The 19,994-nt window shown below is 56.3% G+C and overlaps 1 protein-coding gene across 4 annotated transcripts in view; it reads right to left on the bottom strand.

Moving 5' to 3' along the window:
- Window positions 1-597: 597 nt before the first annotated feature.
- The window catches only part of IGFN1 (immunoglobulin like and fibronectin type III domain containing 1), a 32,457-nt gene continuing 13,060 nt past the window's right edge, over window positions 598-19,994 (bottom strand). For 2 of the 4 annotated variants that reach the window (XM_045048848.1, XM_045048849.1), the window contains 13 exons: window positions 13,688-19,888; window positions 13,050-13,174; window positions 12,771-12,912; window positions 12,120-12,422; window positions 11,303-11,602; window positions 10,654-10,827; window positions 9,495-9,623; window positions 7,143-7,445; window positions 6,069-6,157; window positions 4,140-4,335; window positions 3,112-3,411; window positions 2,037-2,363; window positions 598-1,142 (listed from right to left, as the gene is read on the bottom strand). In XM_045048848.1, the coding sequence (XP_044904783.1) occupies window positions 1,129-1,142; window positions 2,037-2,363; window positions 3,112-3,411; window positions 4,140-4,335; window positions 6,069-6,157; window positions 7,143-7,445; window positions 9,495-9,623; window positions 10,654-10,827; window positions 11,303-11,602; window positions 12,120-12,422; window positions 12,771-12,912; window positions 13,050-13,174; window positions 13,688-19,888 (8,603 nt within the window). In that variant the 3' untranslated portion in view covers window positions 598-1,128. The other 2 variants (XM_045048850.1, XM_023247442.2) reach the window with 2 other exon arrangements.

Raw genomic sequence — 19,994 nt, 5'->3', positions numbered from 1 at the left:
CAGAGGCCACGCCTTGGGGATGGAGGGGCACCTTCCGGTGGGAGGTCACATAGAGGTCCTTCCCTGGAAAGGGAGGCGTCCCAGCCTGTCTGTGACACAGGGACTGTGGAGAAGGCGAGGAGGGGCCCACACAGCCCTGGATGAGAGCCAAATCCCCACGCACTTGACGGTCTCTCTCAGCACCTTCTCACGGGGCCCACAGGTCACAACCTGGAGTAGGATTTTCCCCAACCCAGACTCTTTCTGGTGCCGGGGAGGGACAGGCAAAGGGCAGTCCTGGGTAACACTGGCTCCGTGACCCCTACACTATAACACGCAGGAAAGCCCTTGCTCTGCCGCTCACAGGAGTTCTGCCAAACAGAGGAGCGTGGGAGGTCTCTCTACTATGCAGACCCAACAAGTCTTCTCCGCTTTCCTGCCCCGGGAAGCCACTGCTCACAGGCCTGGGCTACAGAAGGAGGCCAGTCCTCACCCAATTTTTCCCTTGAGCCAGAACCCACCCGTCCTCCCAGCTGGAGCCTGGAACGAAGGCTCTGCATTGGGAACCTTTCCTCCACCACACCAACCCCAAGTTAACTTGCAAACGATAGGCTTGTATTAGCTTAACGTTTTAATGATGAAAGGCACAGAAGGCACTCCCTCCACACATGCCCTGGACGCCCTGGCCCTCACCCAGGTCCTCTGACCTCCTCATTCTTCCCTCTGGTGTCCACAGCAGGCCCAGCTCTTCCTGCTCTCCCTCTAGGAACCCAGCTCGGGAAAACAAGGACTTGGCCTCCATGTTGCAGACAGGTTCTCTCCGGATTCCCCCAAAGTAGAAAAGAAAGAAGCCCACGTAATGAGGGCGGAGGAGGCTCCCTGTCATCCGTTCAGGCACTTGGCTTGGGGTTGAGAGGCTGGATGTCCCCGCTTCTTCTCTTTCTTCCCCAAGGACTCCATGCCCTTCTGGTGGAACATCCCCAGGAAGCCCCTCACTCTGTCTCCCTGGGGCTCTGGGCACTACCAGTGTGCTCCATCCTTTAGGACTGGCTCTCTGGGCCAGTGTGGGCGTCAAGAGGGAAGTTTCAGGAATCTGTCACCATCCGATGGCTGTGGGGCCAGACAGGGCCATCCCAGGGCGAGGTGGGGCTAGGAGCTAGATTCTGCAAGACAAAGCACACCAGAATATTCTGGCTGGTCCCGAAGGAGCAGCTGCCACTTCCCCTCCCACCCCTCTTACATGGTGAAGGTCACACAGAACAGGGTCAGGCCCAGGGGCTCCGCCGTCAGGGGCCATGGGTTCAAATGCAGAGACACCGTGTGCTCTCTGAGCTTGGGCAAACTCCCTCCCTGGCAACCATCTCCAAACACCTTTTTGAAAACAGTCTTTTCAGGACTAGGTGTGTGCACACGCTGGGGCGCTTTGAGAGTGGCTTCCCGAGGGCCTTGGCGTAAATGCCACAGAAACAAAAGACACGCTGGTTCGGGGCTGAAAGGGCCATTTTGCCCAAAGGTTGATTCTGAAGAGTGAAAAATGTGTAGGAGTTACTGTTTTCCCCCCTTCTTCAAAATAGAAGATGTTTAAGTACTATTAAGGAAAAATGGTTTCTTACTAACATATATTATTTGCTTTACTGAAAAGGAGACTACTGATAAGGAAATCAGCAGGGCTTTTTGGACTTAACGTCTGTATCTGGGCAAATTTATGAAGGTGCAACACAGAAGGCAGAAGAAGCCTCTTTAGCTCTCAGCTTGAGATGTATTGCAAGGCCATACTGGGAAGCTTGGGTGGGTGGCACATAGTCCCCTAAGCTAAGAGTTGGTTGTCAAGGATCTAAGTCAATACCTCATTTTGCAGATGGGCAAATCAAGGCCCTGGATGGCAAGAGATGGCCAGCTTAGGTAACAGAGATCCTGGAGAGCCAAGGCGGTTGGAAGAACCTGGTATCCTGACCTGCAGCCCACTCACTCTTGAGGCGACAGGGTGGGCTCCCTGCTCTGACTCTCCTTCCCTTCCCCCTTGCCAGCTTGGCCTTCTGCCAGGGCGGGACGTTTACCTATGACAATGAGGGTGGCGGTGCTGACAGCCTGGCCCAGCGTGTTCTCAGCCACTGCCTTGTACTGGCCGCTGTCCTTGGGGGAGACACTGGGGATGATGAGGGAGCACACGCCCAGCACATCAGTGCTATATACTTCCGGGTTTCCTGCCAGGCTCTGGTCGTCCTTGAACCAGGTGACGCTGGGCCGGGGCCAGCCCTGGACGGCACAGCTCATGCAGCACTCACAGCCCTCAGGCAGCAGGTGGGTCCGCAGGCCCACCAGGAACCGGGGCTTCTGGCTCAGGTCAGGCTCCCGGTAGCTGGGAGCCTTCACCGTGAACCTGTCTGTGGCAGAAACCAGGGCGAGAGAGAGGGAGAGAGAGAGAGAGAAAGGTCAGCAAGCAAGGAAGGGCTGGCTGAGGCGTGAGTCACATGGAATGTAGGCATTTCCTCGGTCCTTCTGCCACATCTTACCTGCAAATTTGGCCCCCACGGCTTGACTCACTTTTTTATCTTTTTCTTAAAATACCTTTTGGATTTTTTTTTTCAACTACAAGCTAATACACATTCACTGTGGACAAACTAGAATGTATAGAAAGTCAAAAAGGGAAAGAATAAAAACCATGCATAATTTCACTGCCTATCAACGACCAGGGCTAACATTTTGGTGTGGAATCTTCCAGACATTTTTGTGTGTGTGTGTTTTAGAAATATGGAATCATGCATTCGATTTCATCATCTGCTTTTTCTAGTAACTACTTTGAAGGCCCACATTTCGTTAACTCTAAAACACACTTGGTTTTCAGAGAAACATTAACCTCTCTTTGCTGTATTGCCTGCAGCTGATTTGCGACCCCGCCCAAAGGCTTCCTGGACACGTGGACACCCACGGCCCTCTGTTCTCTCTGGACCCACCCTGAGTCAAGGACACAGAGGCCCGTAGGCTGAGCGAGGTTCGGAGGTGGTGAGGCGGGGAGTGGGGGAGGCGGGGAGGCGGGGATGAGGGCGGGGCGGCCAGAGACACACTGAGCGGAGCTCGGCCACCACTGCCCCGGTTGCCCCCCAGTGGCAGCCCGCATCCCCGAGAGCTCACCTCGCTGCCGCTGGATGCACCAGGGCTGACTGGTGTCTGAGGGCTGGCTGGCCCCCAGCTCGTTCTTGGCCACCACCCGGAAGTGGTACTCGTGGCCGGGGAGCACACCCAGGAGGGTGAAGTGGTTGGTGTGCACGTGGTCGGCCACCTGGCGCCAGGGCCCGTGCTCCGAGGAGCGTGTCAGCACCTCGTAGTGCAGGGGGACATCCCCGGCCTCATCTGGAGAAGGTTCCCACTCAGCCGTCACTGTCCCAGGCACGTTCTCCTGCAGGCGGATGGGTCCGGGAGCCTTCGGGCATGCTGCTCAAGAAAGCAAAGGGAGCTGAGTTCCGGGGGTACTGAGCAGGGGTCCCCAGGGCTTCTGTACGGCCCTCCCGGAGGTCCCCAAGTCTTCCGAGGTCCTGGGAGTGCAGTCTTGCCATGCAGGCAGCTAGAGCCAGAGAGAGAGCTCAGCTGGGGGTCTGCAGCTATCCCTAGAGAGTAGAAAACCTTTCCAACAAGAATTATTTGAATTCACTCTGGTTTATAAGTCAAATGACACAGGACAGCGGAGGGACTTGCTTCCACAAGACCAAGTTGCAGAGCCCCCATCATTAGCTGTAGGTCACTTCTGTGTTCTAGAAGCTTCTCCAGGGTGGGTAGGGGCTATGTGGGAGTCCCAGTGGGGAGGGCAGCATTTATCGTGTGCAAGGACCACAGACAATCCTTCCAAGGCTCATTCAGTTGAGGTAATGATGATGACTATCTTTGCTCACTGACCCCCAATAAAGAATAACAAGTCCAGTGAAGGGCTGTGGCTTGACTGTCCCTAAGTTCCTGGGGCAGGACAACGGACCCGCACCCCGCACCCCACTCCAGACTCTCCTTCTGCCTTTTCTCCTTTCTTCAAGCTCTTAGGAATGGCTGGTGGTGTGGTCACCTTGGATTCCCTGGCATGGTAGACGAGCTGAGACTAGGCTAGATGGAGAGCTCCATGCCTTGGGGAGTGGCAAGCCAGTGTCGGCAGACCCTACCTAGGCCTGCCTCACCTGCCACCCTGAGGGGGAAGCTGTAGGTAGCCTCCTTGCCCTCCAAGCTCCTCAGCACCACAGTGTAGAGGCCACTGTCTGAGAGGCTGGCCACAGGAATCAGGAGCTGGGTGAGGCCATCCTTGGTGAAGGTCACATTTCTTTTAGGCAAGGGCAAGCCATCCTTCAGCCAGGTCACCTCAGGCATGGGGGCAGCCTGGGAAATGAGAGGAAAGAAAAGTAAGCAGGGGAGGTTTTGTGGGGGTGATGGTATTTAAGCTGGGCCTAAGGGGAGAAGAGCATTCTCGGAGGGGAAATGTCTGGGCAGAATCACAGAGGTGGGAAGTGCCTCTTTAGGGAGGGGCTGGTCGAGAGGGAATGATACAGGATAGTAGGGGGCGGTGGGACAGTGAGGAAGCAGGACAGGGAGAGTAAGGCAAACCCCCAGCTCCCCGCGAGATCCTCTGGTACTGTATTCACTGGGCATCAGAGTCAAATGGGCATTCCGACAGTAATGAACCTCACGGGATTGTTCTGAGGATTGGAGAAGTTAGTAACACGTGGAAAGCATAGAGAAGAGGGCCAAGGAACACTCAGTGTTAAACACTCAGTGTGTGTTAGGTATTTTTGTCACCACCGTTGTCCTTATTATGGTCTAATTGTTAAGGACATGTAATTTAAATTTTTTTTTAATGTTTTGTTTATTTTTGAGACAGAGACAGAGCATGAGCAGGGGAGGGGCAGAGAGAGAGGGAGACACAGAATCCGAAGCAGGCTCCAGGCTCCAAGCGGTCAGCACAGAGCCTGACGCGGGGCTCGAACTCACGAACCATGAGATCATGACCTGAGCCGAAGTCGGCCGCTTAACCGACTGAGCCACCCAGGTGCCCCAAGGACATGTAATTTAGAGTTATGTCTGGGTTTGAGTCTGGCTCTGCCGCCTATGAGTTCCCACACAGATGATGTTGGTGACAATGATGATTCTTTCTAAAGGCTTTTAAAATTTAATTAGAGAGAGAGAGAGAGTGCAAGTGGGAGAGGGAGAGAGAAGGGGGGAGGGGCCAGGGGAGACAGAGAGAGAGAGAGAGAGAGAGAGAGAGAGAGAGAGAGAATCCCAAGTAGGCTCCACACTAACAGTGTGGATCCCAACGCGGGGCTAGAACGCATGAACCGAAACATCATGACCTGAGTCGATATTGGATGCTTAACCGACTGAGCCACCCAGGCGCCCCGACAATGATGATCTTAATAGTAATCATCATCATCATCGTAATTACTGATGGATAACACACACTGGGCACTTGCTATATGCCAGGTACTGCACATGCTTTCCATGTATTAATTCCTTGAATCCTCAGAAAAATCCTTTGAGATAAGTTACTATTATCCCCATTTGACAGATGAGGAATTTGGAACACAGAGAGGTTAAGATATTTGTCCAAAGTCAAACGGCTAGTGAGTAATGATGCTAGAACCTGACCCCAGGCAATCTGGGCTTCCAGCCACCACACATTACTGCTACATTACACATACAGAGACAGGTGGTGTTGGTTGGGGATCATCCCGAGTCAAATGCAGGTCATGTGCTTGTACAATACTCATTCTAAGGTCAAAAGGGATTATCCATCCTGCAGGCCCCTGAATTCCCAGGCTAAGTAAGGAGAGGTGGAGGAAAGTGGGCACCATAGCTTAGAGGTGCAGTGACAGAAGCTACCACTAGAGGGACTTGTAGACAAGAGCAGAGTGGCCACCCAGTGGCCAGGTGAGGGGCTGTGCCTTCAGGGAGGACCCTCTTCCTTCCTCACTTCTGGCCTGATTTCCAGCACAAGCCCTGACCACTGGCTGGGGACCAAAAAGGAGGGCGGTGGGGAAGAGAACCACAGGGCTGAATCCGGCTCTCTTGGCTGCTCTGGGCTCCCTTCTTCCCCACTCCCCATTAGATATACTCACTTCAAAGGAAACAGGCACACGAATGGTGTCCCCAGCTCTGACCATCAGCAGGTCCTCTGTGCTGGAATCCATGAGGAACTTGGGACAGACTGGAACACACAATATGGCTCGTCACCTCCCTCCACACTTGGGCCCCAGCTCCAGGTCTCCAACAAGGCGGAGCTGGAGGGGGAAGTCTGGGCCCGACTAATTGGTGCAGAGATCCATGGTGGCAGGGGAGGCTCTGGAGGAAATGGATAGGGAGCTGGGAGGAGGATCCCGGGGGCAGGGGGAGCCGCAGGAGGTGGTGGGGAGCTGAGAAAGGGAAGCCATCGGGGAGAGGGTAAGGGTTAGGCCAGAACAGAGGGGGATAGTGAAAAGGTAATCCAACTCTTGTTTTGCAGAGGAGATAGATGAACACTGATCTGAGCTAGGAAGTGATAGGCTTGGGACCACACCAAGCCGGAGGCAGAAACAGGACAAGGTTCCAGGATTCTGGATTCTGGGTACACGTGCTATTCATTGTACTTGTCTTCCTTATGGTTACTATGACAAGTAGGGCCTGCTGGGATGGCCCAGGTCAGCTTGGGTCAAAGACGAGTCAGCTGTTTCCAGGGGTTAAATCCAAAGGAAAAGATCCACATTTGGGTAACAGGGAGCTGTGTGTCTTCTACTCTGAGCACGAACTGTGGGTGCTTAGTAGCACTTGAGTAGCACTTATGCCTTCTCAGGTCATGCTTGGGAAGCAGCAAAGAATCCTGGAGAGAGCCTGGACTTTGGAGTCAGAGTCACCTGGCTTAAATCCTGGCTATGCCACATACCAGTGGTATGACCCAGGGCCAAGGGCCTCTGACCTCAGGTTCCCTATCTGTAAATTGGGGGCAAATATATGAACCCTGTAGGATTTTTATGAGTTGTAATGAGAAAACATTTCTGGACGGGCCTGCCTGGCCCAGTGCCGGGCTCATAATAGGTGCTTGATAAATGGCCCTTCATGAAACTGGGGAGGGGGATCCTGGCTCGGCAAGTACACGGACGCTGCCCAGAGGCCCTCTCAGGAAGGGGGCATAGGAAGAGCAAGGAGGTGGCACTCACCGGTAACAGGCATGGCTTGCACTAATGCATCCAGGGCAGTGGGCTGGCCGTGGCCCCCGTCGTTAACTGCTGTCACCCTCATGAAGTAGCCCTCTTGGGGCCGAAGCCCTTTGACTGTGAAGGTGGTGACCGGCACGGTGCCCGTATGGCATGGGCTCCATTGCAGACTGTCTGAGCCACGCAGCTCCACCACATATCCCTGGGCTTCGTCCCCATCCTGAGCATCCGGCTGGGCCCAGCTCAAGGTGATGCTGGTGTTCGACGTATCTGTGACTTGGAGGTCCCTCACGGGCCCTGGGGGTCCTGGCCAGGTACCACGGGAATGTCAGGAACGGCATCACCCTCTCTTGAGGGAGGCCACTCAGTGTGGATATTCATTAGTTTTCATGGGGGAGGCTGGGTATCTCTTTCACTTAAGGATTCTGCCCCTAGACTTCCCTAGAGCAGGTACCTGGAACCACACCCTTACTCTATCCTATACTCTGCCTCAGCTACGCACCACAGATCCCAGGCCACCTGCTCCAGAAAGCTTTCCCCACCTCAGTCCACTCATTCAGCCACCTGCCAACCCACTTCCCCTAACTGCCCTTCTGTATTTCCTGGAATGGGGTATTTTCGTTGATGACCTCTTGGGCTCCAAGATCCCCGAAGGCTAGAATTCTATCTTTTGGTTCTGAGCTCTAAGTTAGTCAAGACCGCCTTTTGGGCACTCAGTCCATACTTACTCTTCACCTGTTAAATGGGAAGGATAATAACAGGCCCTACGCACCCGCAGGGGTTGTGACGTGTGTAAAGAAAGGGCTCTGTGAATTGCACAGCAGTCTCTCAGGCCTGGTTGCCCACTGGAATCATGTAGGAGGAACCTTACAAACACCGATGCCTAGATCCCACCCCCAGAAACGTGCATTTCATTAGTCTGGGGTGCAGCCCAGGCAGCAGGATTTTTAAGAGCTGTCCACGTGTTTCTAACTCTGGACCAGGGCAGTGCTTCTCAAACTTGAATTTGTTTACAAACTGCCTGGGGATTTGGTTAAGACTACAGATCCTAATTCGGCAGCCTGGGTGAGGGCTGAGATTCTGCATTCCTAGCAAGTCCCCAGGTAATGCTGCTGGTCCATGGACCATGCTTAGTAGCAAGGGTCTAGGACAGGTAGGGACTGGGGTGGCTAATGTGGGGCGCTGCTTACGCTGCTTGCTGTCTCCATTCCCTATTAGCGATGAGAGAGGGAGAGAGATTGATAAACTAGGACGGGGTTGGTCCACCTGCAAGGGATAAAATCTTCCCCCTCTCATCCCCTCCACTCCACACTCTGCCCTTTCTAGGACTAAAACTTAGATGCCACTGGGTCCATTCAACTTGTACAACGTTCTGTTCCTGCTGGGTTCGTTTCAACAGACCTGACGCCTACCGTGTGTGCCCTGTGGGGATACAAAAGTACTCTCAAGGTGTGGACCACCTGGCCAACCCAGGAGGTGCCAGAAATGTGCCGCTCCCTCCATGGCTTGTCATTAGCAGACTCGTAAGGGGATAAGAGGCTCATAAGAGGTATACAGAGGAGCGTCTTCCAAGTTGTATGTCTTGGGGTGAGGTTTTGGATAGGTGTTTTGTGGAAAAGGTATTCTCTCCTCAAATTTGGGAAATCTGGCTCAAACTAGAACAGGACTCTTTCCTGTAGGACTTGGAAATATCAGAGGCTAGATGTTATAAATATCTGTTGTTGTGGTGGTGGTGGTTGTTGTTATGAACATCTTTGATCACAGAACTTTTTGGCTGTCTGTGTTGTTCTCAACATCATGATGCTCTGACATCTCTCTGTGCATGGAGGTCTGAAATCACAGACAGGGAAATGCTGTTTGAGGCTGAATGTTTCTCAAGGGCAGAGACCAGGATTTATTTATCTAGTTGCGGGCACAGTGTTAGCCACCTTGAAGGGCAAATATCTGCTGTTTGGAGAGTCAATGGTGAGGTTCCACTGTGACCTCCCACCTGCCCCACAGAGATGACGACCCTTCACTGGGGTGGGTGGACAGTTACAGGACTGGAATGAGTCCTTGAGAGCTGACCTTCTCAGAACCTGAAGAGTGAGCAAAGTGATCTTAGGAAGGGCTTCTTCTAATCCCCACTGCCTGGCCCCTGGGCCTGTCTGATCTCAACTTGGGGGCTTATGTCTCCCCCAGGCCCCTAAAATATGCCTCACCCCAGAGGCCTTCCGACCTTTGTCTTCCAGCCTTCCTGACCATTTCCTTCAGGACTGGCCCTGACCTACGGTCCCAGTCCTGTCCCGCGGGCTTCAGAGCTGTCCCCTGCGCCTCACCACCACCACCCCCAACCTGGGTTGGTGTTCTACTTACTCATGGGGTCCCGAGCAAAGACAGCATCTGATGGGGGTCCAGGCTCTCCGGGGCCAGAGGGAGCCACAGCCGTGACCCGGAACTGATATTGACAGCCCTGCCGCATGTCCACCACGGTCCACTTCCTGCCTGTGAGAAGCCAACCCCACATTAGTCCCACCGTGACAGGACCAGGTGATGGGGACACAGATGGCACCACCAAGCTCTGGAAAAGACCAAACCTAGGGTGCTAACACCTTCCTCCTCTCCAGGCAGCCAGCTACCGGTGACTCGGTTCTCTCCAAGGTGAAAACAACACTGCTCAGGATGTCAGAGGCCCTAATCCTTGTCTGGTTCTGTCACTAACCTGCTGGTGGTCTCGGACAAGTGCCTTAATCTCTCTGGTTCTCTCTGCTTTACAGAGTTATAAGAGTTGTTATAAATATATATATTTATAAATAAGACAGAATGACTAAATAGGGAAGTTGGAAGAATGCCCTTAGTTCCAAACCCTTTTTCCAGAGATGAGGAAACTGAGGCCCTGAGAGGCCTCTGCTCCTAAGTGGCACAGCCCTGGCTAGAAACCTGGTCTCCTGACAACCCGCCTCAAACCTGGTCTTTCTCCTGCAAACTTGGCTTGGACTTTTCTGAGTTCTTTCCAATCTCAGAAAGCAGTTTCTTGGAAACCATAGGGAAGTTAATGGGATAGGGGACATTTCTCCCCATCTTATGGATGAAGAAGGTAAGATCTAGAGAAAAGAGTGCATTGCCCGAGGTCCAGGCCCGAAGGAAAGGGGTTAGTGCTAGCAGCTCCATCTCTGGCTTCCATCCTGAGACTTCTGGAACCCTCTCCAGGGTTTCCTAACCTTGGCACTATTGGCATTTGTAGCCAAATAGTTCTTTGGGGGCGTGGGGATGGGGAGAGGGGCGTGGCCCTGTGTATCGTAGGATGTTCAGCAGCGCCTCTGGCCTCTACCCCCCACCTTCCCACACTTCAGTTATGACAACCCCAAATTGCCAGACAATTGCCAAATGCCCGCAGGGGGCGAGACCACCCCAAGTGAGACCCACTGTACTAACGGGATCGGGCACGATGGTGCCACAGGACCCTGGAGCCCGGAGGTCACGTAGGGAAGCTTTGGGCCAGGATAACTCAGAGCGCCCATTCTGGCCCACTCACCAGGCACGGGCTGCGCATTTACTGCTGTCCAGGTGTTACTCCCCTTCTTGCGCTTCTCGATCAGGTAGCCCAGGATGTGGGCACTGCCGGGGCCCCTAGGTGCCGTCCATGTCAGTGTGATGCCCTGGCTGGAGGCCGACTGGATGGCTGGGGTGGAAGGGGGCCCGGGGAGAGCTGGGGGCAGAGAAGGTGCAGATCAGCCCAGCGGCTGAGGAAAGGTGCCAGCTCACAGTGAGGTCCTGGGGGCCACACTCTGCTCTTTCCCAGGGAGCATCAGGGGGCTGAGCCAGCCTGCCCTAGGACACTGTTCTGGCTGTGGCCTGGGAGCCTAGAGGCTGCCCTGAGGCCCCTCAGCTTCAAGTTCCCTCCAGATGGAGGGCATCTGCTGGAGAATGGCGCTTGCCCCACCCACGCTCCTGAGAACGCGGGCTCTGCTTGTCCACCCCTTCTCCCAGAGAGCCAGGGCCACGAGAAGACCCCATAAATCTTGCTTCCTGATTGCCCGCCAGATCCCCAAGGAAGCTGACGTCAGGAGTCTCCACAGTGCTCTAGAAGGGCCCCAAGACCCCCGGTGTCCCTCAGTGTCTGGGGCAGCCCCGCCTACTCTCTGGGCACAGCGGAGAGCCCGGGAGTGTTAGAGCCCTCTTACCCTCGGGAGCCACCAGCACCTCTGTGGACTCCAGGGCCTCCCCGGGCCCCTCAGAGGTCACAGCCCGCACTCGGAAGGTGTATTTCTTGCCCTGCTCCACGTGGGTATCGGTGAAGGTGGTGGTGCCTGCGGGGGGCTCGCCCACCTTCAGCCAAGTGCTTCTGCCAGCCTGCCGCCTCTCCACCACGTAGTGCTCCAAGGCCCGGCCCCCGTCGTCCTGGGGGGGCCGCCAGTGGAGGCAGACACCAGCCCCCTGGCAGTCCTGTGCCTCCAGGGGACCTTGTGGGGGCTGGGGCTTGTCTGGGGTCCCACCGAGAGGAGCAGGAAGAGAAGGGGGGGTCAAAGGAGCTGGAGGGGAGTGGCACTAGACTGCCCCCCTCATCAGCGGATAAGCCTGCAGTGGGGTAGAATGTCCAGAGGGCCTTGGGCATTACCCGGAGGTGTCCCCGGTCTCCACCCCCAACACACACACACAGACCCACAGGGGTGACGTGGAACGTGCCACCGTGGCTGCCCCTGCTCCACGCTAACTTGCTGCCACCACTCAAGGCCGGGTGCGTTAGCTCCCGGGGCCGGGCGCATTCTCCTGGAGAAGCACAACCATAGGGAGCCCAGCCCTGTATTTATCTAAACTGCTTTTTCCTGACCAGTCTGAGAGGGGGAGAAAGGACAAGGTGGAGAAGGTCTGGATCTTAAACAGCATGCAAATGAGGATCTGAGCCCGGGGACCACACTCTGGGCCTGCTCCTCCTGGCAGGGAGGTTCCAGAAGCCCAGGACCCTCAGGCCTTGGCTGGGGAGAAGGCCGGGGCTGGCACCTAGAACTTGCAGGGTGAGCTCGGCCTGGACGGAGCCTCCCTCGCTCCTCAGCGTCACGCTGTACTGGCCACGGTCCTTCCTGCCAGCGCTAGGGAGGCACAGCCGAGTGAAGCCGTCCCCCAGGGCCACCTGGACCCCCCGGCTGCTGCCGCTGCCCACCAGCTCAGCTCCGTCCTTCTTCCAGGCAGCCTGAACTGGGAGGTGGCTCTGGAAGGGGATCTTCACTGTCACCGGCTTCCCAGCCTTGACCACCAGGGGCTCTCTCAGTTTCTCTGTCACATCTGGAGCGATGACGGGGCGATCTAGAGACACAACGGGGCAAGGGCGTCAAACGGCAGCCTGGGCACCGCGCACATGGGGGGTGGGGACACAAGGACCCGGAGAAGGAAATGTGGCCGAGAGTAAAGACCCCTCCCCAAGAGGACTAACAAGGGGATGAATGGGCTTCATCTGCTGCAGGAGGGACTAGGATTAGACCTCTCTTCCTGACAGAGGGTAGGGAGAGTGTGGGTCGGCTTTTTAAAATCACCTTCTCAGACTGAGGATGAGATTCGTCACTGGCTGCAGACTAGCACACAGTCAGGTGTCTAAAGGGGGAGCATACCACCTGGTGCAAAGGGGCTGCTGAGCAGGGCAGGGCGGAGCCTCACCATGGACACTCAGGGTGGCCTCGCTCCGCTGGTTGCCGGCAACAAAGGTGTACCTCCCAGCCTGGGGCCCCTGCACGTGGGCAAGGAGGAGGCTGTGCACGAGACCATCTTGCTCAAAAGTGATTCCATCCTGGGCGCTGAGCTGGAAACAAGGGCCACAGAAGAGCCTGTCATCCCCACCCCTGCCCAGCTCCTCCAGGCCACCCCCCCCCCCCCCGCCCGGGGTAAGCAGAGGCCCCTCCCACAAACTGGCTGGAAAAGCACAGGGGCAGGCCGTACCTTGACTCCATCTTTAAACCAGGCACCGGGGCCCAGGTCACGGGTGAGGGTACAGGAGAGGACAGCGGCCTCTCCCTGCTGTACTTCCAGGTCAGCCAGGCTCTTGGAGAAGTAGCTCATGGGGCCTGGAGATACACAGAGGGAGTTTGGGGGGGCTAGCCACCCAAGGATTCCCCCCAAGGCCCAGCCTCCCAGACCATGGCCTACACTGTGCCCTGGGAGGCCACCACATCCTGCCAGCTGGGCTCAGCAAAGCCAAACCTTCCATTTCTTCTCAGCAGGACCTAGGCTTGTATGGGAGACCTGGGATGCAAGGTAGATGAAGGGTCCCCTTGAGTCACATGGGTGGGAAGTCTGAGGTCTGAGTGGCTCACACAGAGCATTTCAACAGCTCTAGTTCTTTGGACATAGGATGTTAAGACAGAGACCCAGAGACCTCTGGGCCCCACGCAGCCTGGATCCCACCTGCACAAGGAAGAAGAGGCTGCTTCCTAGATGGGAAGAGATCCCTAAAAATGGGGGGAGGGGCGCCAGCAGGGACAAACTCCTGGGGCTGGAGACAGAATTGAGACCGACCCAGTCATTCCAGTTGCCCTTGGCTCTACCCCACGGGAGCCATTCCCCTGAGAAATACTTACCTTGGGCCTCCTTGGAGAAAGCGTCAGTGCCACGCTTGGATCTGGATCTGGTACTCGGGGTGGCATCCCTCCCCTGGCCATAGATGTCTGACCTGCCGTCCTTGCCACCTCTCCTGCTGCCAAGATGACTTGGGGGCTCCTGGCTCCAGTCTTCGTGCAGAGTCACCCCTCCGCTCCCTCTGCTGTCTCCTCCCAGTGGCTGCCCCAAGCCTCTGCCCTCCTCTGCTCCCCTTCTCTTTGCTGTTCCAGCCTCCACCCCTGACTGTCTCAGGGACCTGCTTCTGAGCTGGCCAGGCCTTCTGTCTGACCCGCCACACTCTTCTGCTCCCCATCCCTCATATTCCTTTTGGGCACCTGGACCCTGGGCCTTGTCATTCTCAGCCTCCAGGGACCCTCTTTCTCCTCTATGTCCTTTGTCTAGCTGAAAGCCCATGCCCTGGATGCCCCCTGATCTGTCTACAGAGTCTTTTCTGCCAAAGGGCCCATCTAGGCTATTCCAGGCTCCCTGAGGCCCTAAATCCCCAGGTTTTTGGGTGAAGCCATTCTCCCTATAAGTGGAATTCTCTTCCTCCAGGACACCTGAGTCCCCTGGGCCAATAGACCTGCCCCTTCCAGGACCTGACCCTTTGCTATCCAGGAACCATGGGCCTTGACGCCCACCAGCTCCTTCTTGGCCTGGAGCACCCTTCCTGCTCCTGGAGCCATCATGGGTCCCACTGAAAGTGGGATCTTTCTCCTGCAGAGATCTGGAAGCTCTGGAACCTGGGGACTGATTCCCAGCACCTGTGCTACCTTGGCCAAATCCCTGGTCTTCCCTGTCTAGGGCCCCAGTGTGGCTTACACCTTGTCCATCAGCAGAACCTGATGCTGATTTATTCCTTTCCCCAGGCATCCGGTTGCTGTCCAGAACCTGGCCTGTACCCGCTGAACTCCTCCATGCAGCTCCCATCCTTCTGCCTTCCACCTGTGAGTCCCCACCTCCCCGAGGTGCAAATCCCCCAAGGCCAGCTGCTCTACCCCTGTCTGGTGTTCCTGGGCCTGCTTTCCAGAAGTCCTGCTCATGTCCACATTCCAGAGCAGCCGCATCTGCCCACGTCTCACCCTCCATTGCGCCCTGACCATCAGGAAACCCAGAAGCCCCCATACCCCCTGCTTGATCTGCAGACCCACCCTCCCTACTGGGAGGCTCTCTGCCCCCAGGAGACCCTGGGATCCCAGCAGCATCTTGCCACTCTCTGACACCTGATTTTCCCATAGAGCCAACAGCCCCCGGCGCCTCAGGGACCCCTGAGGTTCCAGGGCCCCTGAGACCCTTCTTGGAGTCCTGCCCATCTGAAAGACTCTGTGACCCTCCTTGAATCCCCAACACCCCTGCGCCCGAAGGGTCGTCCCTGCATGCTGCACCATCTGTAGTTGCTGGCACCCCAGTCGTCCTAGAGCCCAGTCCTGGACGTGCCCCTTTCAAAAGCCTCCTTCCTCTGCCCCTCTCTGAGCCATCTTTGGAGTTTGTGCCACCATCAGTCCCTTCTGATGCTGTCCAGTATCTTGACCCTTGCCCTATGGCTTCTTGGTCTCTGGGTGCACCCTCATACCCCACTCCAGCCTGTGTGCCTGTTACTCTGAAACTCCCTGAACCATCTCTGTAGCCCACCTCACCTTCTGACCCCATTTTTTCAGATACCCGTGAGCCTCCCCTATAATCTGCCTCATTTCCTGACCCCAGTCCCTCAGTACCCCCCAAATCACCCCTACGGCCTGCTTCACCCCCTGACCAGATTCTGCCAGAACCTCCCAAGCCATCCTTATAACCTGCCTCGTCTCCTAACCCGATTCTCCCAGAACCCCCCAGACCATCCCTATAATCTGCCTCACCCCCTGATTTGATTCTCCCAGAAACCCCCAAACCATCCTTATAACCGGTCTCATCTCCTGACCCCATTCTCCCAGAACCCCCCAAGCCATCCCCATAGCCTGCCTTACCCCCTGACCCCATTCTCCCAGAACCCCCCAAGCCGTCCCCATAACCTGCTTCACCCTTTGACCAAATTCTTTCAGAATTTCCCAAGCCATCCTCATAGCCTGCCTTACCCCCTGACCCCATTCTCCCAGAATCCTCCAAGCCATCCCCATAGCCTGCCTTACCCCCTGACCCCATTCTCCCAGAATCCTCCAAGCCATCCCCATAGCCTGCCTTACCCCCTGATCCCATTCTCCCAGAATCCTCCAAGCCATCCCCATAGCCTGCCTTACCCCCTGACCCCATTCTCCCAGAACCCTCCAAGCCATCCCCATAGCCTGCCTTACCCCCTGACCCCATTCTCCCAGAACCCTCCAAGCCATCCCCATAGCCTGCCTTACCCCCTGACCCCATTCTCCCAGAACCCTCCAAGCCATCCCCATAGTCTGCCTTACCCCCTGACCCCATTCTCCCAGAATCTTCCAAGCCATCCCCATAGCCTGCCTTACCCCCTGACCCCATTCTCCCAGAACCCTCCAAGCCATCCCCATAGCCTGCCTTACCCCCTGACCCCATTCTCCCAGAACCCTCCAAGCCATCCCCATAGCCTGCCTTACCCCCTGACCCCATTCTCCCAGAATCCTCCAAGCCATCCCCATAGCCTGCCTTACCCCCTGACCCCATTCTCCCAGAATCCTCCAAGCCATCCCCATAGCCTGCCTTACCCCCTGACCCCATTCTCCCAGAACCCTCCAAGCCATCCCCATAGCCTGCCTTACCCCCTGACCCCATTCTCCCAGAACCCTCCAAGCCATCCCCATAGCCTGCCTTACCCCCTGACCCCATTCTCCCAGAACCCTCCAAGCCATCCCCATAGCCTGCCTTACCCCCTGACCCCATTCTCCCAGAACCCTCCAAGCCATCCCCATAGCCTGCCTTACCCCTTGACCCCATTCCCCCAGAATCCTCCAAGCCATCATCATAACCTGACCCGATTCTCCCAGAACCCTCCAAGCCACCCTTATAACCTGCCCCACCCCCCATCCTCATTCTCCCAGAACCCCCCAAGTCATCCCCATAACCTGCCTCACCCTCTGACCCCATTCTTCCAGAACCCCCCAGACCATCCCTATAACCTATTTCACCCTCTGACCCAATTCTCCCAGAACCCCCCAAACCATCCTTATAACCTTCCCCACCCCCCATTCCCATTCTCCCAGAACCCTCCAAGCCATCCCCATAACCTGTATCACCCTGTGACCCCATTCTCCCAGAACTCCCCAAACCATCCTTATAACCTGCCTCACCCCCCATCCTCATTCTCCCAGGATCCCTGAAGCCATCCCCATAACCTGCCTCACCCCCTGACCCCATTTTCTCAGAACCTCCCAGACCATCTCTATAACCTATCTCACCCCCTGACCCCATTCTCCCAGAACCCCCTAAGCGATCCCCATAACCTGCCTCACCCCCTGACCCCGTTTTCCCAGAACCCCCCAGACCATCCCTATAACCTATCTCACCCCCTGACCCAATTCTCCCAGAACCCTCCAAACCACCCCTATGATCTGCCTTACCCACTGAACCCATTCCCTCAGGAGCTCCCAAATCTTTCCTATAGCCTACCTCATCTACAAGCCCTATTCCCCCAGAGGGCCCAATACCATCCTTATAACCTGCCTCACCCCCTGGCCCGATCCCCCCAGGCCCAAGACCCCCTGACCTTTCTCCATAAGCTGTTCTCCTTCCAATTTGCTGAGGCCCTCGAATTCCTGATCCACCCCCATAACCCGGCACATCACCAGAGCCATAAGCCCCCTGGCTCTTGGAACTGGCCCCAGCATGAGGAGCTAGTGCCTCAGGGAACCTGGTATCATCCCAATGACCAGCTCCAGCTCCAGAGGCCCTAGCACCAAGGTCCCTGGTCCTACCCCCGTCATTCACTTTACCTCCTGCCTTCAGATACCCTGGCTCCATGGCTCCTGCTCCCCCAGAGCCATCTTCATGGCCTCCTTCTCCAAAGGCCCCCAGAGACCCTGAGGCTCTGAAGTCCCCATAGTCTCCAGTCTGACCCCAGGGTCTTATTCTTCCAGAGACCCCTGGTTCTGCTTCCACATGTCCCTCCCCAACAGTCTCCACTGTTGTAGAGGCCCCATGGCCACCTTTACCTACAGACTCCACTGTCCCAGGACTCCCTAGGCCACCATGAGAATGATGCCTTCCCCCAGGGCCAGTATCCCCTTGGCCTCTGGATGCATCCCCGGCCTCTGGATGTATCCTGGCTTCATCCATGGGCCCTCTTTCAGGGCTACCTGAGCCACTCTTGAGACTAGCAAGTCTCCCAGACCCCCTTATTGCAGGACCAGAACCATCTTTGTTTCCAGACCACATTTCCCCAGGTACCCCTGAGCCATGCCTATAACCACCCCCTTCCTCAGACTCTGTTCCCCCAGGTGTCCCAGAGGCAACTCTACAACCAGCGCCATAACCAGATCCCATTTCTCCTGACGTCGCTGAGCCATCACTATAACCAGCCGCATTTTCAAGACCTAGTTCCCTGGCATACCCTGAGCCACCACCATACCTAGGTCCTATTCTCCTTGCACCTCCTAAGCCATCCTCATAGCCTGTCTCACCTCTGGGTCTTTGTCCTCTGGAGTCCCCTGACCCATTCCAGAAGTCTGGTTCAGAACCTGTTGTCCCTGGACCTCTTAACCCATCAGGGTCTCCTAGTGTCCTCCCAGACCCCTGAGCACCCAGGCTTGGAGACCCAATTAGCCTGTGGCTTCTGGTATCCACCCCCTGACCAGATCTCATCAGTCCAGCCCCTTGGGCACCACCCACACCACCATCCCCTACACTAGACCCCAACATTCCAGGCCCACGGTGAGCCCCAGTTTTGCTGAGGCTGGACCCTGTGTCATCCCAAGGACCTGTGCCCTCAGACTCTATTCTGCCACTACCCTCTGCTCCCCACTGCCCTGCTGTCCAGCTTTGTGAATACTGGAGGCTTCCGGAGTCATGCCCTGCCTCACCCAAGCCCCCTGCTGTCTCCTGGCCCTCCCTTCCCCGGAGTCCCTGTAGGCCCTTTTCCCAGCCCCCAGGACCTCCTGGGCCTCCAGGGCTAGTTTTGTAGCCCTTTCCGCCCTCCACAGACTTCCCTGGGCCACGATCATCTGCCTGTAGTGAACCCTCAGCTTTGTCCTCAGGCCCCTCTCGTCCCAGGGGGAATTTTCTGCTACCAGATATTGATGATTCCTGGAAGTTCTTTCCTAGAGATTCCTCTGGCCCCCAGAAACCCCTTGCTTCCCCATTATGAGCATCTCTACCTCCCTGAGAGCCCCAGGACTCAGGGCCTATGCCTGCCTTGGAGCTAGAAGCTCTTTCTCCAGAGTACTCCTGGGCCCCAGGACCACCTGCCCTATGACTGTCTCTGGCTTCCCCCAGGTCAGTCCCACTACCCCACACTGCCCTTGTTGTTCCTTTCTGCCTTTCCCTGCTCCGATCACCCCCTCCCTCCACCTCACCCAGGCTTCCCTCCTGCAAAATCTCCATCATTTCCTCTTCTGACCAAGAGCCCACAGGACCAGACTGGGATCCCCTCAGAGCTGTCTTTCCCCTCCCAGGTCCCAGATGAGCACTGCAGAGTTGTTCCTGGCTATGCCTGTCCAGCGGACTCTGATGATCTTCTCTGTATTCCTTTCCTTCCCCACCGCTTCCCAGGCCTCCCACCTGAGAGTGCCTGGACTTAGCCTCCCAGCCTCCTGCTGTCCTACCACATCTGTCCCCATCACTGTCCCTGCCATGATCTTGCTGTTGACCTTCCGTGAGGCCCAAACCTGATTCCAGGCCTTCTCCTTGTGGATAGGGGCTCCCTGGAAGGCTTCTGTCCCAGCCTCCCTCCCTGTGCAGCTGATTTTCCCCAGGGGGAGTGACTGTGTATCCCTCTGCTTCCCCAAAGCCCTTTCTTGCCTGTCCAGGGCCCCAGGCTGAGCCAGCTGCCCCATCAACCTCCATCAAGGAGTAGCCATGCCCACCGAGGCCACCTGTCTCTGAGCCAGCTGTGAGCTGTAGCTCAGAAGCAGGCCTGGCCCCATTAAGGGAGCCCTCCAGGGGGCCCTGTTCTCTGGGTTTCCCTCCCTTGCCACCGACGCGCCTGGAATCTTCTGCTTCTGAAGTCTGGGCTCCTTGTGCTTGCAGCTGGTGGTAATCACTTGTGGTCATGAGGCCTTTATCCTTCCCAGCTTTGGTGAGAGGTCAATGGCCCCACAGAGAGACGAAAGAAAAGACCCGTTAAATCAGGCCAAGGCACCTGTCTGACCCCAACTGCTTTGACTGACCTTCAGGTTC

Source organism: Felis catus, chromosome F1 (assembly GCF_018350175.1).
Source record: "Felis catus isolate Fca126 chromosome F1, F.catus_Fca126_mat1.0, whole genome shotgun sequence".
NCBI classification, from domain to species: domain Eukaryota; kingdom Metazoa; phylum Chordata; class Mammalia; order Carnivora; family Felidae; genus Felis; species Felis catus.
Note: the sequence above shows the minus strand (reverse complement) of the source record. Positions and strands in the feature narration are given on the sequence as shown.